This window comes from Enhydra lutris, unplaced genomic scaffold (assembly GCF_002288905.1).
Source record: "Enhydra lutris kenyoni isolate GAN:26980312 unplaced genomic scaffold, ASM228890v2 scaffoldscaffold31, whole genome shotgun sequence".
Taxonomy (NCBI): Eukaryota; Metazoa; Chordata; class Mammalia; order Carnivora; family Mustelidae; genus Enhydra; species Enhydra lutris.
The window spans coordinates 1140597-1162259 of NW_019154115.1; the positions used below are offsets into that span (position 1 = coordinate 1140597).

General features: G+C 53.3%; 1 protein-coding gene across 1 annotated transcript in view; it reads left to right on the forward strand.

Moving 5' to 3' along the window:
* Positions 1-222: 222 nt before the first annotated feature.
* Positions 223-21663, forward strand: part of LOC111153103 (proline-serine-threonine phosphatase-interacting protein 1) — a 29839-nt gene continuing 8398 nt past the window's right edge. The window contains exons 1-9 of the mRNA XM_022511892.1: positions 223-231; positions 1649-1737; positions 2443-2601; positions 2971-3045; positions 11404-11438; positions 11677-11783; positions 14071-14133; positions 14781-14879; positions 15703-15748. Coding sequence (XP_022367600.1) covers positions 223-231; positions 1649-1737; positions 2443-2601; positions 2971-3045; positions 11404-11438; positions 11677-11783; positions 14071-14133; positions 14781-14879; positions 15703-15748 — 682 coding nt within the window. The remainder of the gene's footprint in view (positions 232-1648; positions 1738-2442; positions 2602-2970; positions 3046-11403; positions 11439-11676; positions 11784-14070; positions 14134-14780; positions 14880-15702; positions 15749-21663) is intronic.

The window sequence follows — 21663 nt, forward strand, 5'->3', positions numbered from 1 at the left end:
AGGGGTACAGTGCTGGGAGGGAGCAGCCCCTACGGAACGAGGCACTTCCTCAGAACAGTCTCATCACTTGTGACCATGGCTCACTTGGCCACAGCAGCTGCTGACGCCACTGTGGCTCTGAGCAAAGGCTGAACACCCTTTTGGAGCCTGCGGCACTTGGGGGACCTGAGCTCCTGGGGACCCAGCCTGCAGGGCCCCTTGCTGCCTTCTGCCTCCTACGGAATGGCCAATGTAGGTTTGGTTTTGCTTGTCTTTTCACTCTGGGCAGCTCCGTAAAGATGGAGGGCTCCCCTATAGAGCTGGGACCAGGGTCCTTGGAAGGGTAGAGCAGAGTGTCCTGCTGCAGGGTGGGGGACAGGGGGAGGAAGAGGGAGCGGGTGGCTACTTCTGGCTCTCCCAGGCTTCGTGGAGCAGCAACAGGTCTCCTGCAAGTCCACACGCTTTTCCTGCCTCTGCCTGGGCTTCCTGAAGTTGGTCCTTCCCTTCTCAGGGCCTCAGCCTCCCTGAGGACTGAGGGGCACTGGACAAGATGTTTCCTAGTTTGGTGGTCTGTGGAACTGGGCCCTGAAAGCACTGGTGTCCAGCTCAGGGTACCTCCCTGCTGGGGAGAGAATAGGAGGCTGAGGCTCCAGATTCCTCGCCTTCCCCAGCTGTCATGACCTTCTGCCAGCTGGCTTTGGAGGGAGGGCAGGGGCTGAGAGGCAGAAAGCCCTGGTCTGCTGGCTAGTTAGTGGGCTAATGACCACTCAGAAAAGCCAGAGAAATGAAAGCCTGGATCAACCACACCAGCCCAGATGTGGGGGCTGACGCCTGACCCAGGACAGTCCGGCAGGGGTCCTGGGGATGATTTCCTTCTGCTGGGGCCCTGAATAGCCAGCAGGGCCCGCGAGCACTGCTTGGTACCCGGGGGCAGCTGAGCCTGGGCCTCGGGACTTTCCAGGAATGCTTATGGAGGAGGGCATAAACTTGGAGTCCTAGGTGTCCTATAGGCCTGGAAATTTCACTATTTTGAATTTGCTGAGGAAGAGCTGGCAATTTGTGCAATCTCTGAACTTCCTACCGTGTCTGATGCTACTTAACACCTCGAAGAACAACACCTTCTCTCCTAGAAACTGGCTCAAATGCCTCTTCCTGTGGGAAGTTCTCCTGGATTTAGACTTCTCTCCTGCCTCTCCCTACATACCCACACATAGCATTTGAGGAGAGGCACAGGGCAGGGAAAGATGCACCATCAGCTCTTGACTCTAAGGTGGGCTAGACTTGCCTCCCCCGGGTTGTGGCCCCACTGATTCACTGTGTCTGAGATGGGGTTATGATATGTATGCTCAGGAAAGCAGACTGTTTCTCTAGTCTCCGAGGCTCTGGGTGGGGTGGTCCATGAGGATGGAAAAGAAGACAGACTAGGAGCTGAATCTCAGGGCTTGTCTCAATTTACAGTTGCTTGGCCCAGCATCCTAGGGGGTTAGGGGTGGGAGTAGGGGTCCTTCCTCAAGCATGGACGCTGGAGCCAGGCTCAGGTCACAGATGCAGGAAGACCCAGCTCTCAGCTTAATGTTTCACCACGTTCTCGATCTCCCTCCCCTGCCAGTTAGCCTTGTGTGCAGCCTGGCCCTAAGACCCACTCCTCAGACCCGGGGGGATGTCCTAGGAGACCCTGGAAGTACGACCTCCCTTCCCCACCTTCCAGAAGCAGCAGCTCAAAATCCATTCCAGGGCTGAGAAAGGAGAATCCGATCGGTCAGGAGCACCAGGATGGTCTGCACAAGTGCCTGGTCGGCGGGCCAGCTGTGGCCAGGAGAATTCTTCAAGATGCCCCTTTCCCCACTGTCTTGCTTGAGGGCTGGCCCTAGGGTGCTAGCATGTGCCAGGGATTCTAGGCGTGTGTTAGGGTGTGCGCGCCTTCTGGCGGCAGAGGTCACTCTCGATGCCCATCTCACCGTGCGGGTACGAGAGGATTCCCTGAGTCCACACACAGAGTCTGGCATAGCAAATGGCACACAGTTGACCATCAAGAAACATCTGGTGCTGATGCTGCAGAAGCCATGTGGTGTTGAGGTGGAGAGCGTGGATTCGAGCTGGACAGCCTGAGTTCAAGGCAGTGACGTCCCTGTCGGCAGCCTCTGCCACCTGTGCCTCGGTTTGCTCCCTTGGACCAGGGAGATGATAGGGTTATGGGGAATGTGACAGCAGCAAGCCGTGCGGGGCACCCTGTAAGGCTGTCTTCCCGGGGCCCTGGAGGGGGCCCTTCCACGGCCATCTCGTGTTGGACTTGCTGCGGTCCTGGGTTGGGAGCTCTAATCGCGGGTGGGCTCAACACCCCGCGCGTCCGCGGACAGGGCCCTGCTGGCCTGCGCGAAGCCGAGCCCCAGTCCTTAAGTGGGGGTGTGGGGGAGGCGGCTGGCAGGTCAGGGCTTCGTGGCTGCAGGGAGACTTTCCCTGAAGGCGGCAGTGGGGTCCTCACCCTGCCCGCCCTCAGGCGCTCCTCTGTTCCGTGTTGCAGTGCAGGGACTTCACGGCCCACACAGGCTACGAGGTGCTGCTGCAGAGGCTGCTGGATGGCAGGAAGATGTGCAAGGATGTGGAGGAGCTGCTGAGGCAGAGGTGAGCCAGACACCAGATGGGGGCCTGCAGGGGGCGGGGCGGGGCGGGGGCTGTGGAAGCAGCAGCCTCACCCTCCCAGCCAAGCTTCTGTCAGGAAAACATCCCCCGCCCACAATCCCTGGGAGTGTGACTCTCCTGCTTTTCCCAGCCTGGGCCTCCCCTCAGTGGGCCAAGAATCTGACGTCCCCTCAAATGTGCAGGTATTTGGCTAACATTTATTTCAAAGAAGGGCTGGAACTTAACGTTCTCAAGGAGGAGCCTACAGGGCCCGCAGTGGCTGACTGGGTGGACCCTCAGTTTCCAGCACAGACGTTCAGGGGTCGCTGTGGCCAGAAGGGGGGACATGGAGCCGGCGCTTTGTTCTTGCAGGGCCCAAGCCGAGGAGCGCTATGGCAAGGAGCTGGTGCAGATCGCCCGGAAGGCAGGCGGCCAGACAGAGATCAAGTAAGAGGTCCCATGCCCTGGGCTCCCTGGCATGGGTTGGAGTGGGGCAGGCCAGGAAGGGTCTGGATGGCTCCAGGGCAGAGATGCCTGAAGAACAACTCCCTTGGGGGCGGGGAATTCTGGGTGAGGTCAGGTTCTGTGTGGGGCAAACCCAGCTGTCTGAATGCCAAGAAGGCTGTGGGCAGGGGACAGAGGCTATCTGTCCTCTGGTGTTTGTGGCACAGCCCCCAGCCTCTGGATAGGCTCCACCCACGTCCTGAGAGCCAGGTGACAGGCCCTCCCCTGGTCGCCTGTGCCCCGTGCAGCCTTGGCTTAGGCCGAGCATCAAGGAGAGAGGTGTGAGCGGGGACAGCGGCAGGACATGTTCTTACCCGTCAGCTGTGTGATCATTGGCTGGGTCAGGCTGCTCCCTGACACTCTCCCTGCTTCCATTTCCTTGACAGAGAGCAGAAGGATAACGTAACCTTCCTCAAAGGACTAATGAGGTCCAGAGGCTCAGCTCAGGCCTGGCTTGGAGGGGAGGCAATGGGGGTCGTTGATGCTACGAAGCAAGGGTCTTCTCCAGCCCCGAGGCCTGGGTCCCTGTGTGTAGACTGGGGGGTGGGGCAGCAGACAGGGAGAGTGTGAGGATTTGAGGGCAGCTGAAGAACTTTCTTCCCAAGTCAGCCCTTGGGAAGGTGTGAACTCTCCCCCTGGGTCAGGACCTTCTGTCCGGGAGCCCCCACCTGCAGAGCCTGCCACTGCTCCCCCAGAGGTCAAGCTTCTCAGCATCTGGCTCTGCACAAGGAAAGTGGTTCCAAAACCTGGCACCAAGTTCCCTCATTTGAGCGCCCTGAATATACAACACTCTCCGGGTCTTCTAAAGACACAGGGGACCCTGGCTGGTTCCTGCTTCCAAACAGGAGCCAGAGAAGTCATGGGAAGAGCTAGAGGAAGTTTTAGAAGTGGTGTGGGCCAGGGAAGATTAACGCTTAATGCCCAAAGGTCTGTGCATGGGCCCAGAAAGCATGAACACAGCCCCAGAAGTAAGAATGCATGAGCGCGTGTCCCCACTTGGCCTTTGTGAACTGTGTGACTGGGGGCAGGTTGAGTTGGGTTCTCCTCTGCCCACTTTGTGCAGAGAAACAGGGCAGGGCTGGGACTGGACGCAGACTGGGTTCAAGGAGGGCTCACGAACGGGTAAGGAATGAATGGAAGTCTGATAAAACCTTCTTCGCCTTTCCTGGGGAAGAGGGATTGAGAGAGTATGACCCAGGAGGCGTCCCTGCCCACCTCCTAGCCATCCAAGCCAGATGGAAAAGGAGAACCTTCCCAGAAAGAGAGGAGAACCACTGGGGATGGGGGGACAGGGTGCTCCGGGCAGGACTGTGATAGGCTGGAGGTAAGCCGTGTGAGGCACACTCACACTCAGAAGCCTGTGAGTCACCGGGCACTTAAATCGGGAAGGAGAAGCCACTGACAGAGAGAACAAAATGGAAGGGGATCCTGGTGGGTGGCGGGAAAGGGAGGGAGGGACACAGCATCTCACCCCACTGCAGGACTAGGAAGTGGGGGGCAACACTCTGGGCAGTCACGATCCCCTGCATGGCTATAAGAGGCCAAGTGGGGCAAGGTCTACTTCCCTCCTGTATGGTGTGACCATGGGGTGGTCACTGCCCCTCTGAGTCCTGTGCTGGGCTGTGAAAATGGAGTTGCCCTTGGGAGGTGTCCTGGAATCACCGTGTCAAACAGAGAGAACCAGGTCAGGGCAATGCTCAATCAACAGTGGGCTTCTTGCCAATCTTATAGGCACCTGTGTATTGTCAGACAAACTGGGCTCGCCCTACTTGGTTTAGGGCTGAGTAGCCTGACCAGGCAACCTAGCCATTTCCTTTAAGGCCCAGCCCCTCCCTGGCCCAAAAAGCCAGAGGCCAGCATCACTGGAAGGGCGGCCGTCGTCCAAGTGGGAGCATCGGTGGTAGAGCCCCAGACCAGAGCAAGGAGTAGAGACAGGGCCTGCCTTCTGCTTACCAAGGAGGAGCTGGAGCCCAGGTTGGGAGTACCAGGTCCCATCACAGCTGACCCAGCATGGAGGCCCCACGGCCCAGCACGCAGGTTTCCACAATAGATGGAATGGTGGGTGAGAACCAGCATGGCCCCGAGTCTGCCATCAGGCTGCGATGGTCTAAGCAGGGTGGCCTGGGGAGGGCACCTCCTGGGAGAGACGGAGAGGGAGGGGAGACACCTTCCTGCGGGAGGACATTCAAAGCCAGTGGGCAAGAGGGGCAGGGGTTAAACCCTTCCCACCCGGTTCACCTGCGGCCTGCCTTAGGGTCATGCCCTATGTAGCTCCCAGGTGGGCTGACTGCACACACTAGGTGCTCAGTAAGTGTTGCTGTTGAGCCACGTGGCATGTACTAAGACTAGTGAGACCATGCAGTCCTTCCTTTCTTCACGGGTGGGCCAAGCATCCAGCATCCATTCATTTAGCCAGAAAGCGTTTATGGAGCACCTAAATGAAGTGCCTGCCATGCCCTGCTGAGTTAGAAGGATTCAAAAATCTAAAAATAACATAAAATAAATGGCCCCACTATCCCGAAGCTAGACTCTCTCCAGCACACTGTGGGGAAACCTCCCCGATCCTTTGCCTCAGAACCCCTGCCTCTAGGGCCTTCTGCCCCACCTCCTCCAGGAAGTCCTCCCAAACACTCAGCCTTGTGTGACTGTTAGAGTCTTGGATTGAGCCAGGTCACCCTGTCCCAACACCAACCCGGAGGGCTCCCTGTGGGATGAGTGAAGGATAGCCATGACAACACAGGTCACTTCCTCATTGTCCAGGTGGTTGGGAGGTGTGCTGGGTTGGCCCCCTGGGAATGGCCTGGCTGTTCAGCCCATTACGGCCCATCAGCTGGTGGGGTACAGCAACCAGCCTTGCCACAGCTGCCCACCTTTCTAGGTCCCGTGGGATGCTTTCCCTTAGCTCCTTGGGGGTCAAGTAGAGGGCTGGGGGTGCACAGGCTGGACAGGAGCAAACGGGGAGACACAAGCTGAGGAGTTAAGTGACCTCAGGAGAAGCCCAGTGAGAGCAGAGAGGGCAGAGAGGGCCGGCCTCCCTGGCCTCTTCTGCTGCCTGAAGGGGCAGCATTTTCTTCATGATCCTCTGACTTCAGGCCAGAAAGCTCGCTGGGGCCTGGAGGCGCAGCCCTGTATGCTGACAGGAGGTCACGCCCCGCTTCACACCATTTCTGACAGTCGCAGCCTCCTCCTCCTCCTCTGCCTGCTGCCTTAGCTAACGCCCGCTGGGCTATGGAACAGAGAATGCCCCGAGAAGACCCGCACTGAGGGAGCCTCGCAAGCCCTTTCAGTGCACTTTGAAGACCTCATTACGCTGGTGACGGGCTTATCCATATGGTTTAAGCTGCACAGCCGGCTCAGAAAATTCACCTTGATCCTCCCTTCCAGCCTCCGGGCCTTGCTCTGGCGACTGCTCTCATTTCTACCCTGCCCAGTCCTACCCATCCTGTTTTGCTCCCGTTGCCCCAGGTAGGGTCCTGAGATGCCACAGGGCAGGGGTTCTGGAAATGAAAGGAAATCAAGGCTGGCAGGCCTGGGGCCAACTTCCTGTGAGCCCCTGGGTGGTTGCCACAAGTCAGGACACCTCCTCCAGGCATGTGGGTTTGAATCCCCGCCTCACCTGCCCTTGTCACAGCCTAAAATGCTGTGGTTTTCCTGTCAGAAGGGATTTTTTTTTTTCATGATCTGTCTTTTGAACTCAGAGAATGAAGACATGCTGAGGGCATTAGTGGGAGGGAGGCAGGCCTTCGTCCCATCAGGCGTCCTCTGACACCAGCGCAGCCAGGCCCAGCCTCTGGCACAGAGGCAAGAAGAGCCTGCTGCTGGCAGTTGGGAGGCCAGAGCCTCTGGCCAGCAGGAGGGCAAGGGCAGTGAGGCCCCAGCAGGGGCGTGAGATGGCGGGGAGATGGAAGGAGGTGTTCACACTTGGAATTTCTAGACTGTGTTTGAGCCAAGCGTTTCAGGCTATGCGTCCCGAGAGCCAAGTCAGAAAGGGCAATGGAATGAGTCACACATAAGGACGCTGGTGGCAGATAACAGAGGGTAGAGGCCTGAATGAGGCCCTGTCCTTGCCATGTGACAGAGACACAATAGAAGTGAAGCTTGAGCAGGTCCTGGCAGCAAGAGGGAGGACCTGGGAGGGAGAAAAGCTACAAGACGCCATCTTTTCTGGGTCGGATGGAGCATAGAAAGACTACAAATGCTCCACAAATCCTGCACAAGATCAGGGTTTAAGGCCATTCTCCAGGGGTGAGTCTTGGCTAATCCACAGTGGGCTGCCTCTGGTTCCAGGAAAAGTAAAGACCGCCCTCCCCCCGACAGAACCAAGGCCTTCTTGAAAGTCTGGGGCCGAGAAAGAGAGGTGGTGTCCTGGGCCTTGTTGTGTGAATGGAGCTCTGGTGGCCTGAAGGTCCCCAGCACTGGGTAAAGGAGGGCTGGGCAGGAAGGACTGCAGCCCAGAGGTGAGCAAGGGGCGGGGAGGGAGGGGGGGAACATCTGGAGTGGTCACAGCCTGCAATCCTGCCTCCCACTCTGGTCCCAGGCAGAATGAGCACCGTCACCCCTGCAGCCCCAGTGGGCAGCAAGCCAGGGGACAAATGGGAACCTAAGGTGAGCATGGGCTTTGTCATCATCAGGACTGACCAGGGTGGGAACAGAGATTGCATGTCACATGGCAGTGCTGTGGACTCAGGCAGGGGCTCCCAGCATCCAGGGGTGGGGTAGGGAGAAAGACCAGCTGTCCCAGGAGGCTGTGATTCCTTACAGACACCCTGGGCCTAGGAGGGAGGGCCTGGGTCCACAGGCCAAGGAGGGTGAGGCAGGGTAGGTTTGGGATTGAGAAAAACCTTGGTATTTATCAAGTGTTGAATTTGTTCCCCCCTAGGGATAAGGGGGAGGAGAACCAGGCGGAACCAGGAGAAGAACCTTGCTCAGTGGGCTCACAGTTCAGTGGGGGGGGGGGGGGCATCAGCCCAAGGTGACAAGAGGAACAAATGCTCAGAGGAACAGAAGGGGAAGCCTTGAAAAGATGTTGCACAGAGGGAATTAGCATGTACAAATGCCCTGAGGCAAGAAGGAACTTGACAGAGAGAAGGAACTGGTGGGTGGTCAGGTGACTAGGTAGCCCAGAAAATGGGGTTACCAGGTGGGAAGTGACACTAGGGGACAGGAGCTGAAGGGGCAAGGGCTGGGGTGGTGGTAATAAGAGGTGGACAGAGAGGAGATTGAAGAGGTGAAAAAGAAGGCAGTGGAGGGGGAGGGAGAGGGCTGAGAAAAGGACGACTCTGGGTTCCTGGTGCATACAGCCAGGTGCAGGCTGACGCCTTCACTGAGAGGGGAGTGGGCTGAGAAGCAAGCTTTGTGCGGGAGCTGAGTCCAGTTTTGGACACTTTGCATTTGAGGTGTTCGTGAGCTGTGAGATCTAAAAAGAGGTGAAGACCAGGCCGTGCATGTGCTGCCTGCGCTTTGGGGAGGGATGGGGTCCTGAAGGATTTGGGGCCTGGGGGAGTGGGAGCACACACTGAGCCTGGAGGGGCTCTCACCATGAATGGAGAGACTGAGGCAGAACATGGGTGTGTGGGTAAGCGGAGGGATCGGAGGGAGAGCCCCTGGCAAGGTATCAATTCTGTCAGAAAAGGGTCCTGCCCCTCATCCCCAGGGTGGCTGGGGTCACCCTGGCAGTCCCCCTCTCCTTCCTTTGGTGAGAAGCCAGGGGCTGGCCTTGCCGTCTCACCCACTGTGTGGCCACGGGTCAGTTTCCTCTCCTCGCTGATGCTTGTTTTTCTCATCTGTGAAATGGGGACCATCTCTGGCAGAGCTGTGAGGATTAAAGAATTTAGGCCAGCCATTCTCACATTCGAACAGAAAGCAGCTCCCGGGGCGCCTGTTAAAACCCAGGGAGCTGGGCCCCACCCCGGAGTTTCGGCTTCAGGATCTGCCTTTCCGACAGGCCCCCAGGTGACGGTCAGGCTGCTCGTCCTGGGACCACACTTGGAGATCTACTTAGTTTAGGGCTGGGGTCCACCCCAGGCCAGACCCCCGCAGTTCTCTTCTAGGCCTGGATCCCTGTGGGTCCTATCAGGTTGCTGAAACCTCAGTTTCCCTAACTGTCCAGTGAGAAGAGGGAGGACCCTGGAAAGCCTGCCTTGACGCTGCGGAAGGGCAGGAGCTCAGAGCTGTCCCGGGCGGGCGTCATGAGGACATACGGCCACCAGGGGGCGGGCGCGCTGCTCCGCGGAGAGGCAGGCAGGGAGCACGAGGGGCGGAGCGCGGAGCCTGAGGCCGGCGGCGGCGGCGGCGGCGGCGGCGGGCGGGGGGAGGGGGGCGGGGACAGAAGGAGCGGGGGTGGGGCGAGTGGGGGAGGTGGGGGTGGGGGAGGTGGGAGAGGTGCCTGCCCGCTGCTTCTGTGTGATCCAGCAAGCCTGGCCACTCTCTGGACTCGGTTTCTCTTTCTGCCTTGATTGACAGCGCCTCCTCAGGCAACCTGGTGCAGAGGGTGCCCCAGCTTATTTTGCCTCCTTGGTTAAGAGTCTGCCAACGCAGGCAGAGAATTTCACTCCAAATACCACCTTAGGGCCAGTCTGCAACCTCTGCGCTCCGTCTATGGGTGCACTCAGACTTGGCACCCATGGGCCCACACTGGGGCACGACAGGCCTAGGCATCCCCACACAGCTGCTGGTGGACGCAAGTCAGTCTGTTACCAATGCCCACATGGGCGGCGGGGTGGAGGTGGGAGGCCGAGGTGGGGGAAGGGAGCCCAATCTATGGAGCCCCAGAGAGAACCTCAAGGGAACCCCTAGCTGAAAGCAAGACCTGGGGGGTTTCTGATTACTGTGGGCACCCAGTAAGCTCTTAGGCGGGGCAGTATATAGCTCAAGTCAGGTTCAGGGACCTGGGGGAACCCCCCCCCCAGGACTGGGATGTGCAGATGTGGACTCCGGGGAGGGTGGCACAACAGCAGCCATGTCCTGACAGAGGTACTTTAGACCTATTAATTTATTCCTCATCACCGTCCTGTTTGTGCTATTATCCCCATTTTACAGAGGGGGAAACCAAGGCACAGAGAGTAAGTCCCTTGCCCAAGGTCGCACAGTGAGTGCACAGCAGAGCTTTGCCTGGACTCAGGCTACTCGGCTCCTGGGTCTGCTTCTGGTGCATGTGGGAGTGTGGAGCGGGAGCCCCTGCCCAGGGCCTGCTGCCTTCCCAGGCTGGGATTGCCAGTCACTCTCCTGCTCCATCAGGCAGGGAGCTCACCCCACCGAGTGGTCCTAGCCCCTGAACCCCAGTGACCTGGAGAGAGCCTTTCGCCCCTGTTGGTTGCGTTTCCGACCCAAGATGTTTGTTTCATGGCACCCCGTTACCCCTCAGGAGACAGGACTGGGTCCTGGGTGGGCTCCGACACCTTAGCTCATTTGTGGTTCTGGGGGTCAGTCCCCACAGTAGGGCCAGGCCACTGCATAGAATATAGGAGGCCCAGTTACATGCAAACTTCAGATAAACAACAAATACTTTTTAGATGTAAGTATGATCCATATATTACATTATATTAAAACACTATTTGTTGTTTGTCTGAAATTCGCATGTACCTGGGTGCCCTGTATTTTTCTCTGCTGTCTTGCAGCCCCACCCCTGGGCGTTCTTCCCCAGGGCCAGCCTCTTCCCTTCTTGTTCTCCGAGGGCCCACATCTCTACTCCAGAACAGCTGCACTGCTGCCTCCTGACTCCTCCTGAGACGCTCTCTCAGGCATCCCTGCTCAGTGCACCCTATTGTATACTCCTCCTGGCTCACATACTTCTCCTGGGTCTGCTCTTGGAAATGTCACCACTGTGTGCCCAGCCACCTCAGCCAGGAACAGGGACAGTTTCTTACTGTCCTCCCCACTACGTCCCATTCTTCTTGCCCCATATCTCTCTCCTCTGGTACCCCTGCCTGGCTTGCCTCGCCCTTCCAGCTTCTTCCAAACACCCTCCAGGCCACTCGCCTAAAGCCAGATCTGTACCCTCTGCTGTCCCGCTTCAGCTCGTCCTGATGGCCTGGGCGAGGGAGGGAGAGCCCTGAAAACACAAAGCCAGGAGCATTGCACCACAGCTGGGAGGTGTGATAGCTTTACCATTCCCGAAGAGGAATTCTGCCTTCCAGAAATCCCAGCTTGGTTCTGAGTGGTGGTCACTGTCTGGGTCTGGATCAGTGTGTGTGAGTGACCTAGGGCCTTCCCATCAAATGAAAAGTCCCTGGGGCGGGGGGGGGGGGCGCTTCCGTCCTGTCATGCCCTCCTCCCGCTGACCCTGGCCTTTCTGTTTTGCAGCTCCTTGAGGGCCTCCTTTGACTCCCTGAAGCAGCGTAAGTCCCGACTGTCCCCAACCCCAGGCTGCAGAGTGACAGGCCCTTCTGGGAACAGCCATGTCCCCATAGGTGGAGGTAGATAGGTTCTAGTGGGGGGTGGGGGAGCGGTGGGGAGGCAGTGCTCAGGCTGCGCACAGGGCCCTAAGGCTAGTGGAGGATCTGGGAGGTGTGGGGCGGGTCTGGGCAGAGGTAAGTGTGTGCGTGGTTGAAGCTCACCCCTGTGCTCTGCCCCCAGAGATGGAGAACGTGGGCAGCTCCCACATCCAGCTGGCCCTGGCCCTGCGCGAGGAGCTGCGGAGCCTTGAGGAGTTCCGCGAGAGGCAGAAGGAGCAGAGGAAGAAGGTAAGGCGGGTGCTCGGGGGTGGGGCATCCTCACTGAGAAGGTTGTGGGGAATGGTCCCTCCAGACAGAGCCCAGGGAGGGTGGTAGACTGCACTCCAGGCTTGGGGATAAGAGTGACTTGATGGTGAGGGGATGGCTGTGCGCTGAGACGGGGCCCTGGAATCAGGACCCAGCATGCAGGCCTGAGAGCCCCACTGGGGGTCTTCCCCTGAACTGTCTCATGCCAGGGAGAGGGAAAGGCATGGGTCTTCTTGATTATCCTCCTACAAGAGACTGTGGATCCTCACAGTTTGGGGGTATCCAAAGGCAGCAGCCTGATTTGGGGAGTCGCCAGAAACTGGTCCTCAACCCAAGGGTCAGGGCTGTTTGAGCAGGAGAAAGGCAGACTTGGCGGCTGGCCTTTGCAGCTGCTCTGCCACGCTGCCCAGGCTGAGAGGGGCAGACAGAGCCTGTGGGGGGGCTGCCAGGCTTTCCCTGGCACCCACAGGTACTTCTCACCTGTGGATGGGGCGTGGCTGTCCCTAGGCGGAGGGACTACATGGGAAGGAAGTAAGGTCCCCATCATGGGAGGTATGCAAGTAGAGTCTGGAGGTTCTTTGTCAGGGAACCTACAGGGGTAGGGTGGGGACGGGCTTGGTGACCTCAGTGTCCCAGGGTCCTTTCCCAGGCCTGAGACTCTCTGAGTGGCTGAGCACTTGGCTGCTGGGAAGGCAGCTGGGTCCACGTGCGCACTCAATGTGATGAGGGCAATGCCCCAGGCAGGATGGGAGAGGCCAGCACACAGAAACACTTCTTGCTTGGAGGTGAAGGATCACTGCGGACTCTCCAGAGAACCGGAAATGGAGAAGTCCACACAACTGAGCTGTGAGGGGAAAGGCTTGCCTGCTCACGGCTGGAGCCAGGCTGGGCCTGGGTGTCCTGGGCAAGCTCTTTTCCTTTTGTGCCTCAAGTTTCCCTCCTGCAGGCTTTGGGGACCCAGCCCTGGTCCAGCCCCCCTTGGTCTTCTCAGATAGGCTCCGGCTCTGATGAGTGGCTCTGACCACAGAAATCTAGTGTGGCTGCCCTCCCTGCCCACCCAGCCAGCCACGTCGGGGGCTCGGGCTTTCAGGATTCTAAATTTGGGTCCCTGAGCAGACAGCTGGTCTCCGAAGCCAGCCCCAGAGGCCAGCTCCACCTCGAGGTGCTGGAGCAGGTGGCCTCTCTGAAGCTGGGGCTTGCCTGCAGGGTGCAGAGCACCTGCTGAGACAGCGAGGCCCCAGACTGCCTATTTTGAGTTCTCCTGTGGCCAGAGGGGGTGTTTCAGAGACACCTTCCCCAGAGCGGCCAGGGCCCCCCCAAGTGAAGAACTGTGGGGTAGTCTGCAGGAACACAGCCCGGGCTCATGTGTATGCACCCGTGTGCATATGAACACGTGTGTGTGAGGGGGAGGGGGGAAGAGGGAGCGGGGGTGCCCGGCACACGTGTGTGTCTGCCTCTGAGCAGGTGCGTGTGTCTCATGTGTGTGTGCCTATATCTCTGTGACCCGCTGGCTTGCCGGAGGGCTCCCTGTCAGCCCTGGCCCCACTGAGACCCGAGGCAAAGCCAGCCCCGGTCCTCCTTACACCCCGATCTCTGTCACAGCTGCCTTTCAGTCTCTGCCTGAACAAGAAGCCTGCGAGGTGAGGTCAGGGTGCACTGGCCCTGTGTGCCCACAGGCGGCAAAAGTTTGGTGGCAGGGGTGTGTGTTCCCCTGTGTGAACAGGCCCATGGCTGTGCACAGGGACGTGCAAGAGTATGCTTGTGTGTACTTGTGTGTGGACGTCCCATGAATGTGCACACGAAGGCCTGCATGTGCAAGTGTGAGCAGTGGGGACACTGGGGACCTGTTAGTGTGTACTTGTGTGTGTGTGTCATGTGGAGCTTGGCATGCGTGTGCCAGAGTGTGTACACAGTGAGTGACAGGTGTGAGAATGAACAGAAGCCACGAGGGGGGGTCTCTGTGTGTGTGTGTGTGCGTGCGTGCGTGCGTGTGTGTGTGCAGGGTGGGTATTCCAGGGACAGAGACCAAGTCTTGGCTGGAGTCTGAAGCAAAAAGTCATGATGGACACATCCTGTCCTGGGCTCTAGTTTTCTGTCCTGAGCAGAGATTGAGAAAGAACGGGGCATGGGAGAGAGGACGTCTTGTCACTGTCCCCTTCAGAGCCAGGAGGGGATGCTGTGCCTCATCCCGGGGCCACCCCATCCTCTTGGCCTAGGGGAGCATCCAGGGGCCACAGCACCCCTGCTCAGAGCCCCATGTCCCCTACAGTACGAGGCTGTCATGGACCGGGTCCAGAAGAGCAAGCTATCGCTCTACAAGAAGGCCATGGATGTGAGTGTGAGGGTGTTGGGCCTGGAGGCGTGGGGGACTCATGGTGCAGACCCCAGGAGCCCTGAGCTGGGCCCCTGGGACGGGGCTGGCCTCTGACCACCTGTCCGACAACAGACACCATGGCCTGTTGGGTGCTCGGGGATGCACGGGGAAACCAGGGCCCATGTGGCTAGGCCCAGGCCCTGCCCTTGGGGGGCTCCTGACTGAGGAGCAGGCAGTCAGTCCCAGACAGTGGCCCACAGGATGATCTATGCTGTCAGTTGGGGACTCAGGGTGGAGGGACAAGAGACTGCTGAGCTGTGTCCCCTGGGACTCCAGCTGAGAGGGAGAAAAGGGGTTCTGCAAGAGGGGACAACACAGGGAGAGGCCAGCATCATGAGGATGCATGGCATTTGGGGGGACTTGCTGGTGGTTTGATGGGACCATGTCTCTAAACAGGATGTGGCCATGGGCAGGGCCGGAGTCCCCAGGTGGGGCAGGGCCTGGGAATAAAACTCTCTTCTCCATCTCCCTTCTGGACCCCCTGTCCCTGGTGAGGAGGCCCCCACTCCACCCACAGGCCCCTGACAGGGAGAGGGGAGGCTGGGTTCAGGGACCCTCACTGTGGGCGCCCCCACAGTCAAACTTCTCCACCCCCTCCCACCCAGTCCAAGAAGTCATATGAGCAGAAGTGCCGGGATGCTGATGATGCTGAGCAGGCCTTCGAACGCATTAGCACCAACGGCCCCCAGAAGCAGGTGGAGAAGGTGCGTGGAGCCACTGAGGCCGTATGGTGTCACCTAGTGCTGGAACAGGGTAGGGAGGGAAGGAGGTGCCATAGACACCCTAAGAAAGGTCTGCAGCTGGGATATCTGCTCACTCCTCTCTGAACCTCCATCTTCTCAGCTGCAAAAGGGGTTTCCTGGAGTCTCAGGGCATGGACAGGCACGGCCAGCTTAACTCTCACATAACCCATGGAGAGGGGCTCAGAGACCCATGTGCCAGAGAGGAAACAGGCCCTGAGACGGTGAATGACTTGTCCAAGGTCTCAGAGCCAGGAAGCAGTGGAGAAAGGATGCACACCCAGGTCATCAAGCACCCGAGATCTTGACTGCTCTGGCCTCTGGACCAGGGTGGGCTGCCAGAGATACCAGGGCCTGAGAGCGCATTGAGCCCATTGCACAGACAGGAAAGCTGAGGCCCAGAAAGAGCAGGGGCCTGAGGGTGAGTTAGGGGCAGCAAGTCGAGGGCAGAGCCCAAGCCCCAGCCAGTGGGGTCAGCAGTGGCCAGGTGGAGCGGCGGGACCTGCCCATCCACATTTCTCCTTCAGGTCTTCACGTCCAGTTGTCGCACGTGTAGGCATGGGCTACATGCTTCTGTTTTTATTTTTTTGTATTGGACCTTTATTGATTGTGGTGCTCTGTGGGTTGAAGCTGGAGTTAATGGTGGGACGTGCCCACAGTTGGCTGCTGAGTGTCCTCTTGGGTGGCTCAGGAAGGCTGGGACAGAAGCCCTTCAGAGCCCCCCCGGGGAGGCTGGGCCCCCGAGGGCTGGGGCGAGCTCAGCTCTGCTTTCCCTCTCTCTCCTCAGAGCCAGAATAAGGCCAAGCAGTGCAAGGACTCAGCCATGGAGGCAGGTACGCGGCCCTGCTCGCTTCCTCTGACCTGGGAGGGTGGCCAGACAGGCCTGCCCCCCGCCCCCTGGCACTCTGTCCTTGCCTTGGGGACACACACGGACACATGACTCCACAGAGGCACATGCTCACCACTCTCACATAATCATGCGAGTAAAATAAAGACATCCATGTTCCTGGGGCTTTGTGTGTTTCAACTACTCTGCTTAACAACCCTATGAGGTGGGGCACCTGGGTGGCTCAGTGGGTTAAAGCCTCTGCCTTCAGCTCAGGTCATGATCCCAGGGTCCTGGGATCAAGCCCCGCATTGGGCTCTCTGCTCAGCGGGGAGCCTGCTGTCTCCTCTCTCTCTCTGCCTGCCTCTCTGCCTACTTATAATCTCTGTCTGTCAAATAAATAAATAAAATCCTTAAAAAAACAAAACAAAAAAACAACCCTATGAGGTGGCTGCTATTGCTCTCTCCCTTTTAAGTTTTTAACTGAAGCATAGTTGGTGTATGATGTTATATGTTATGTGTACGACATAGTGAATCGACAATCATAAGCATTAGGCAGAGCTCACCACGATCTATGTGGTTACCACCTGTCACCGTGCAGTGTTATTACAACGTATTGACTCTGTTCCCTAGGCTATACTTTTCATCCCTGTGATTCATGTAATTTACTAATGGAAGTTTATAGCTCTTCATCCTCTTCCCCTATTTTGTGCATCCCCTAGCCCCTTGCCTTCTGGCAACCACCAGTTCTCTATTCTTATAATTCTGTTTCTGTTTTTTGTTGTTTTATGTTTTAGACTTCACACATAAAGTAAAATCATACGGCACTTCTCTTTCTCTGTCTGATTTATTTCCCTTGACATCATGCCCTCTGGGTTCATCCATATTGTCACGAATAGCAAGATTTCGTTCCTTTTTATGGCCGAATAGTATTCTGTTGTGTATATATACCACCTTTTTATCCATTCATCAGTTGACAGACACTCAGGCTGCTTCCGCATCTTGGCTATTGTAAACAATGCTGGAATTAACATAGGGGTGCATGTATCTTTTTCAATTGGTGTTTTCATTTTCTTCAAGTAAATAGCCAGAAGTAGAATTACTGGATTGTATGTATGATAGTTCTGTTTTTAATTTTTTGAGGAAGCCCCATACTATTTCCCATAGTAGCTGTACCAGCTTGCATTGCCACCAATAGTCCAAGAGGGTTCCCTTTTCTCCACGTCTTCACCAGCATTGGTTGTTTCTTGTCTTTTTGATCCTAGCCATTTTTACTGATATAAGGTGATATCTCACTGGTTTTGATTTGCATTTCCCTGACGATGAGTGATATTATGCATCTTTTCACGTGTCTATTTGTCATCTGTATGTCATTTTTGGAAAAGTCAGGTCTTCTGCCCACTTTTTAATCAGATTGGGCACCCCACCACCAAGATTTATTTATTTACTTTAGAGAGGGAAAGAGAATGCATGGTGGGGGGCATCAGGAGATGAAGAGACTCAAGCAGACTCTATGCTAAGCACAGAGCCCAACGTGGGGCTTGATCCCACGACCCTGAGGTCATCACCCAAGCTGAAAACAACAGTCAGACACTAAACCGACTGTGCCACCCAGGTGTCCCCGGGTTGGTTTTTTTTTTTTTTTTTTTTAATGTAGAGTTGTATGAGTTCTTTATTTTTAATATTGTCCTTTGCCCATTCAGTTGGTTGTCTTTTCATTTTGTGGGTGGTTTCCTTTGCTGTGCAAAAATTTTTAGTTTGATGTAGTTCCAATTGTTTATTTTTGCTTTTGTTTTCCCTCACTGAAGAAACCGATGCAGAAAAATATTGCTAAGGCTGACATCCAAGAGTTTACTGCCCAGGTTTTCTTTTAGGACTTTTATGGTTTTGGTCTCATATTTAGGTCTTTAATCCATTTTAGCTTATTTTTGTATATGGTATAAGGAAGTCGTCCGGTTTCATTCTTTTGCATGCAGCTCTCCAGTTTTCCCCGTGCCATTCATTGAAGAGCCTGTCTTTTCCCCATTGTATATTCTTGCCTCCTTGTCATAGATTGATTGACCATACAAGCAGGGGTTTATTTCTGGGCTCTCTATTCTGTTCCATTGACCTATGAATCTGTTTATGTGCCAGTACATGTTTTGATTAGTATAGCTTTGTAGTGTAGTTTGAAATCTGTGATTGTGATACCTCCAGCTTTGCTCTTTTTTCTCAAGATTGTTTTGGCTGTTCAGGGTCTTTTGTGGTTCCATACAAATTTTAGAATTTGTTCTAGTTCTGTGAAAAATGTTGTTGGTGTTTTGATAGGGATTGTACTGAATCTGTAAATTTCTTTGTGTGGTGTGGACATTGTAACAATATTAAATTTGCTAAAGCATGAACATGGTGTATCTTCCATTTATTTGTGTTGTCTTCAATTTCTTTCATCAAGGCCTTTGTTTTCAGAGTATAGGTCTCTCATTTCCTTGATTAAATTTATTCCTAGGTATTTTATTCTTTTTGGTGCAATTATAAATGGGATTGTTTTCTTAATTTCTCTTTCCACTAGTTCACTATTGGTGTACAGAATCACAACAGACTTCTGTGTATTGATTTTGTATCCTGCAACTTTACTGAGTTCATTCATTAGTTCTAATAGTTTTTTTGGTGGAAGCTTCAGGGCTTTCTATATATAGTCTCATGTTATCTGTGAACAGTGACAGTTTTACTTCTTTCTTACCGATTTGGATATTTCTTTTTCTTTTCTGATTGCTGAATAAATATGGTGAGAATGGACATCCTTGTTTTACTCCTGATTGTAGAGGAAAAGCTTTCAACTTTTCACTGTTAGCTGTGGATCAGGTCATATGATGGCCTTCATTATGTTGAAGTATGTTCCCTCTAAACCCATGTGTTGAGAGTTTTAATCAGGAATGGATGTTGAGTTTTGTCAAATGGTTTTTCTGCATCTATTTTTTTTTTCTAGTAGTCTCTTATCATTCTTTGTTTTTGTGGTGTCAGTTGTTAACTTTCCTTTCATTTCTGATTTTGAGTCCTCTTTCTTGATGAATCTGGTTAAAAGTTTATCAATCTTGTTTCAATCTTGTTTCTTTTCAAAGCAGCAGCTCTTAGTGTTTTTAAGATTTATTTATTTATTTAACAGAGAGGGAGAGATCACAAGTAGGCAGAGAGGCAGGCAGAGAGAGAGGAGGAAGTGGGCTCCCTGTTGAGCAGAGAGCCCGATGCGCGGCTTGATCCCAGAACTCCAAGATCATGACCTGAGCCGAAGGCAGAGGCTTAACCCACTGAGCCATCCAGGCACCCCAGCAGCTCTTAGTTTTATTGATCTATTGATCTTTTTTTTTTTTTTTTTGGTCTCTATTTCATTTTTTTGGTCTCTATTTCATTTATTTCCACTCTAATCTTTATTATTTCCTTCCTTCTACTAACTTTGGGCTTTGTTCTTTTTTTAGTTCCGTTAGATGTAAGGTAAAATTGTCCATTTGAGGTTTTTCTTGTTTTGTGAGGTAGGCCTGTATTGGTATAAATTTCCCTCTTATAATTGCTTTGGCCACCTCTCAGAGATTCTCTAATGTTGCGTTTCCATTTTCATTCATCTCCAAGTATTTTTTGTTTTCCTTTTTGAATTCTTCATTGACCCATTGGCTGTTTAGTAGCATGTTGTTTAGCTTCCAGGCATTTGTGGGTTTTTTTGTTTTCCCCTTGTAATTGATTTCTAGTTTCATACTGTGACCAGAAAAGATGCTTGATAGTATTTTAATATTCTTAAATTTACTAAGCCTGGTTTTGTGGCCTAACATGTCACCCACCTGGGAGAATATTTCATGTACACTTGAAAAGAATATGTATTCTACTGTTTGGGGATGGAATCTTCTGTACGTATCTTAAGTTCATGTGCTCTAAAGTGTCATTCAAAGACATCATGTCCTTACTGATTTTCTGTCTGGATGATCTATCCATTGATGTAAGTGGAGTTAGTCTCCTAATATTGTTATTTCTGTCAGTTTCTCCCTTTGTGTTTGTCACTATTTGCTTTGTATATTTAGGTGTCCCTATGTTGGGTGCATGGATATTTACAATTGTTATATCCTCTTGTTGGACTGATACCTTTATCTGTGTAATGCCCATCTTTGTCTCATTACAGTCTTTTTGAAAAATCTGTTTTGTCCGATGTAAGTATTCCTACCCCAGTTTTGTTGTTGTTGATGCTTCCATTTGCATGGAATATCTTTTTCCATTCCTTCACTTTCAATCTGTATGTGTCTCTGGGTCTGAAGTGAGGCTCTTGTAGGCAGTATTTGGATGGGCCTTATTTTTTAAAAAAAGATTTTATTTATTTGAGAAAGAGAGAGCAAGACCAGGGAGAGAGACAAGTAGACTCCAGGATGAGTATGGAGCCTGACACAGGACTTGATCCCATGAGACTGAGATCATGACCTGAGTTGAAATCAAGAATCAAATGTTCAACCAAGTGAGGCACCAGGCACCCCTAGATAGGTGTTATTTTTTATCCATTCAGTTACCCTATGTCTTTTAATTCAAGCATTTTGTACATTTATATCTAAAGTTACTACTGATAGGTATGTATTTATTGGCATTTTGTTAACTGTCTTCTGGTTGTTTTTATAGTTCTTCTCTTGTTCTCTTCCCTTGTGACTTGATAACTTTATTGTTACACCTGGTTTCCTTTCTCTTTTTTATGTTATCTATTATAGCTTTTGGGTTTTTGGTTATTATGAGATTTATATATGACATTCTATGTATATAGCAGTTTATTTTATGTTGATGGTCACTTAAGTTCCAACACGTTCTAAAATCACTGCAATTTTTACTCCTCCCTCTACATCTTATGTATGTCATAGTTTACATCTTTTTATTTTCCATATTCCTTGATTACTTTTTGTAGATATACTTGTTTCTTTAAACCTTCATACTAGCTTGATAAGTGATTGATTTACTATTTTTACAATGTTTGCTTTTACTAGTGACATTTCTTCCCTTTCACTTTCTTGCTTCTATTTACAGCCTTTTCTTTTACATTTAAGGAAATCCATTTAATATTTCTTATAAGGTCAGTTTAATGATGATGAACTCCTTTAACTTTTCTTTGAATGATAATGTTGCTAAGTAGAATGTTCTTTTTTTTTTTTTTTAAGATTTTATTTATTTATTTGACAGAGATCACAAGTAGGCAGAGAGGCAGGCAGAGAGAGAGGAAGGGAAGCAGGCTCCCTGCTGAGCAGAAAGCCTGATGTGGGGCTTGATCCTGGGACTCTGGGATCATGACCTGAGCAGAAGGCAGAGGCTTTAACCCACTGAGCCACCCAGGCGCCCCTAAGTAAAATATTCTTGATTTTAGGGTTTTTATTTTTAAAGTAATCTCTACATCTGGGATGCCTGGGTGACTCAGTCATTAAGCATCTGCCTTTGGCTCGGGTCATGTTCCCAGGGTCCCGGGATTGAATCCCCCGCTGGGCTCTCTGCTCCTTGGGAAGCCTGCTTCTCCCTCTCCCGCTCCGCCTGCTTGTATTTCCTCTCTCGCTGTGTCTCTGTCAAATAAATAAATAAAATCTTTAAAAAAAAAAAGTAATCTCTACATCCAATATGGAGCTCAAACCCGCAACCCCAAGATCAAGTCACACACTCCCACCGAGCCAGCTAGACATCCCTTAAGTTGTTTTTTTCTTCTTTTCTGTCAGCATTTTATTAATATTACACCACTTTCTTCTGGCCTGCAAAGTTTCTGCTGAAAAATCAGCTAGTAGCTTTATGGTGTCTTTTATATATAACTAGTTGCTTCTCTCTTGCTGCTTTTAAGATTTCTTAGCTTTAGGGGCGCCTGGGTGGCTCAGTGGGTTAAGCCGCTGCCTTCGGCTCAGGTCATGATCTCAGAGTCCTGGGATCGAGCCCCGCATCGGGCTC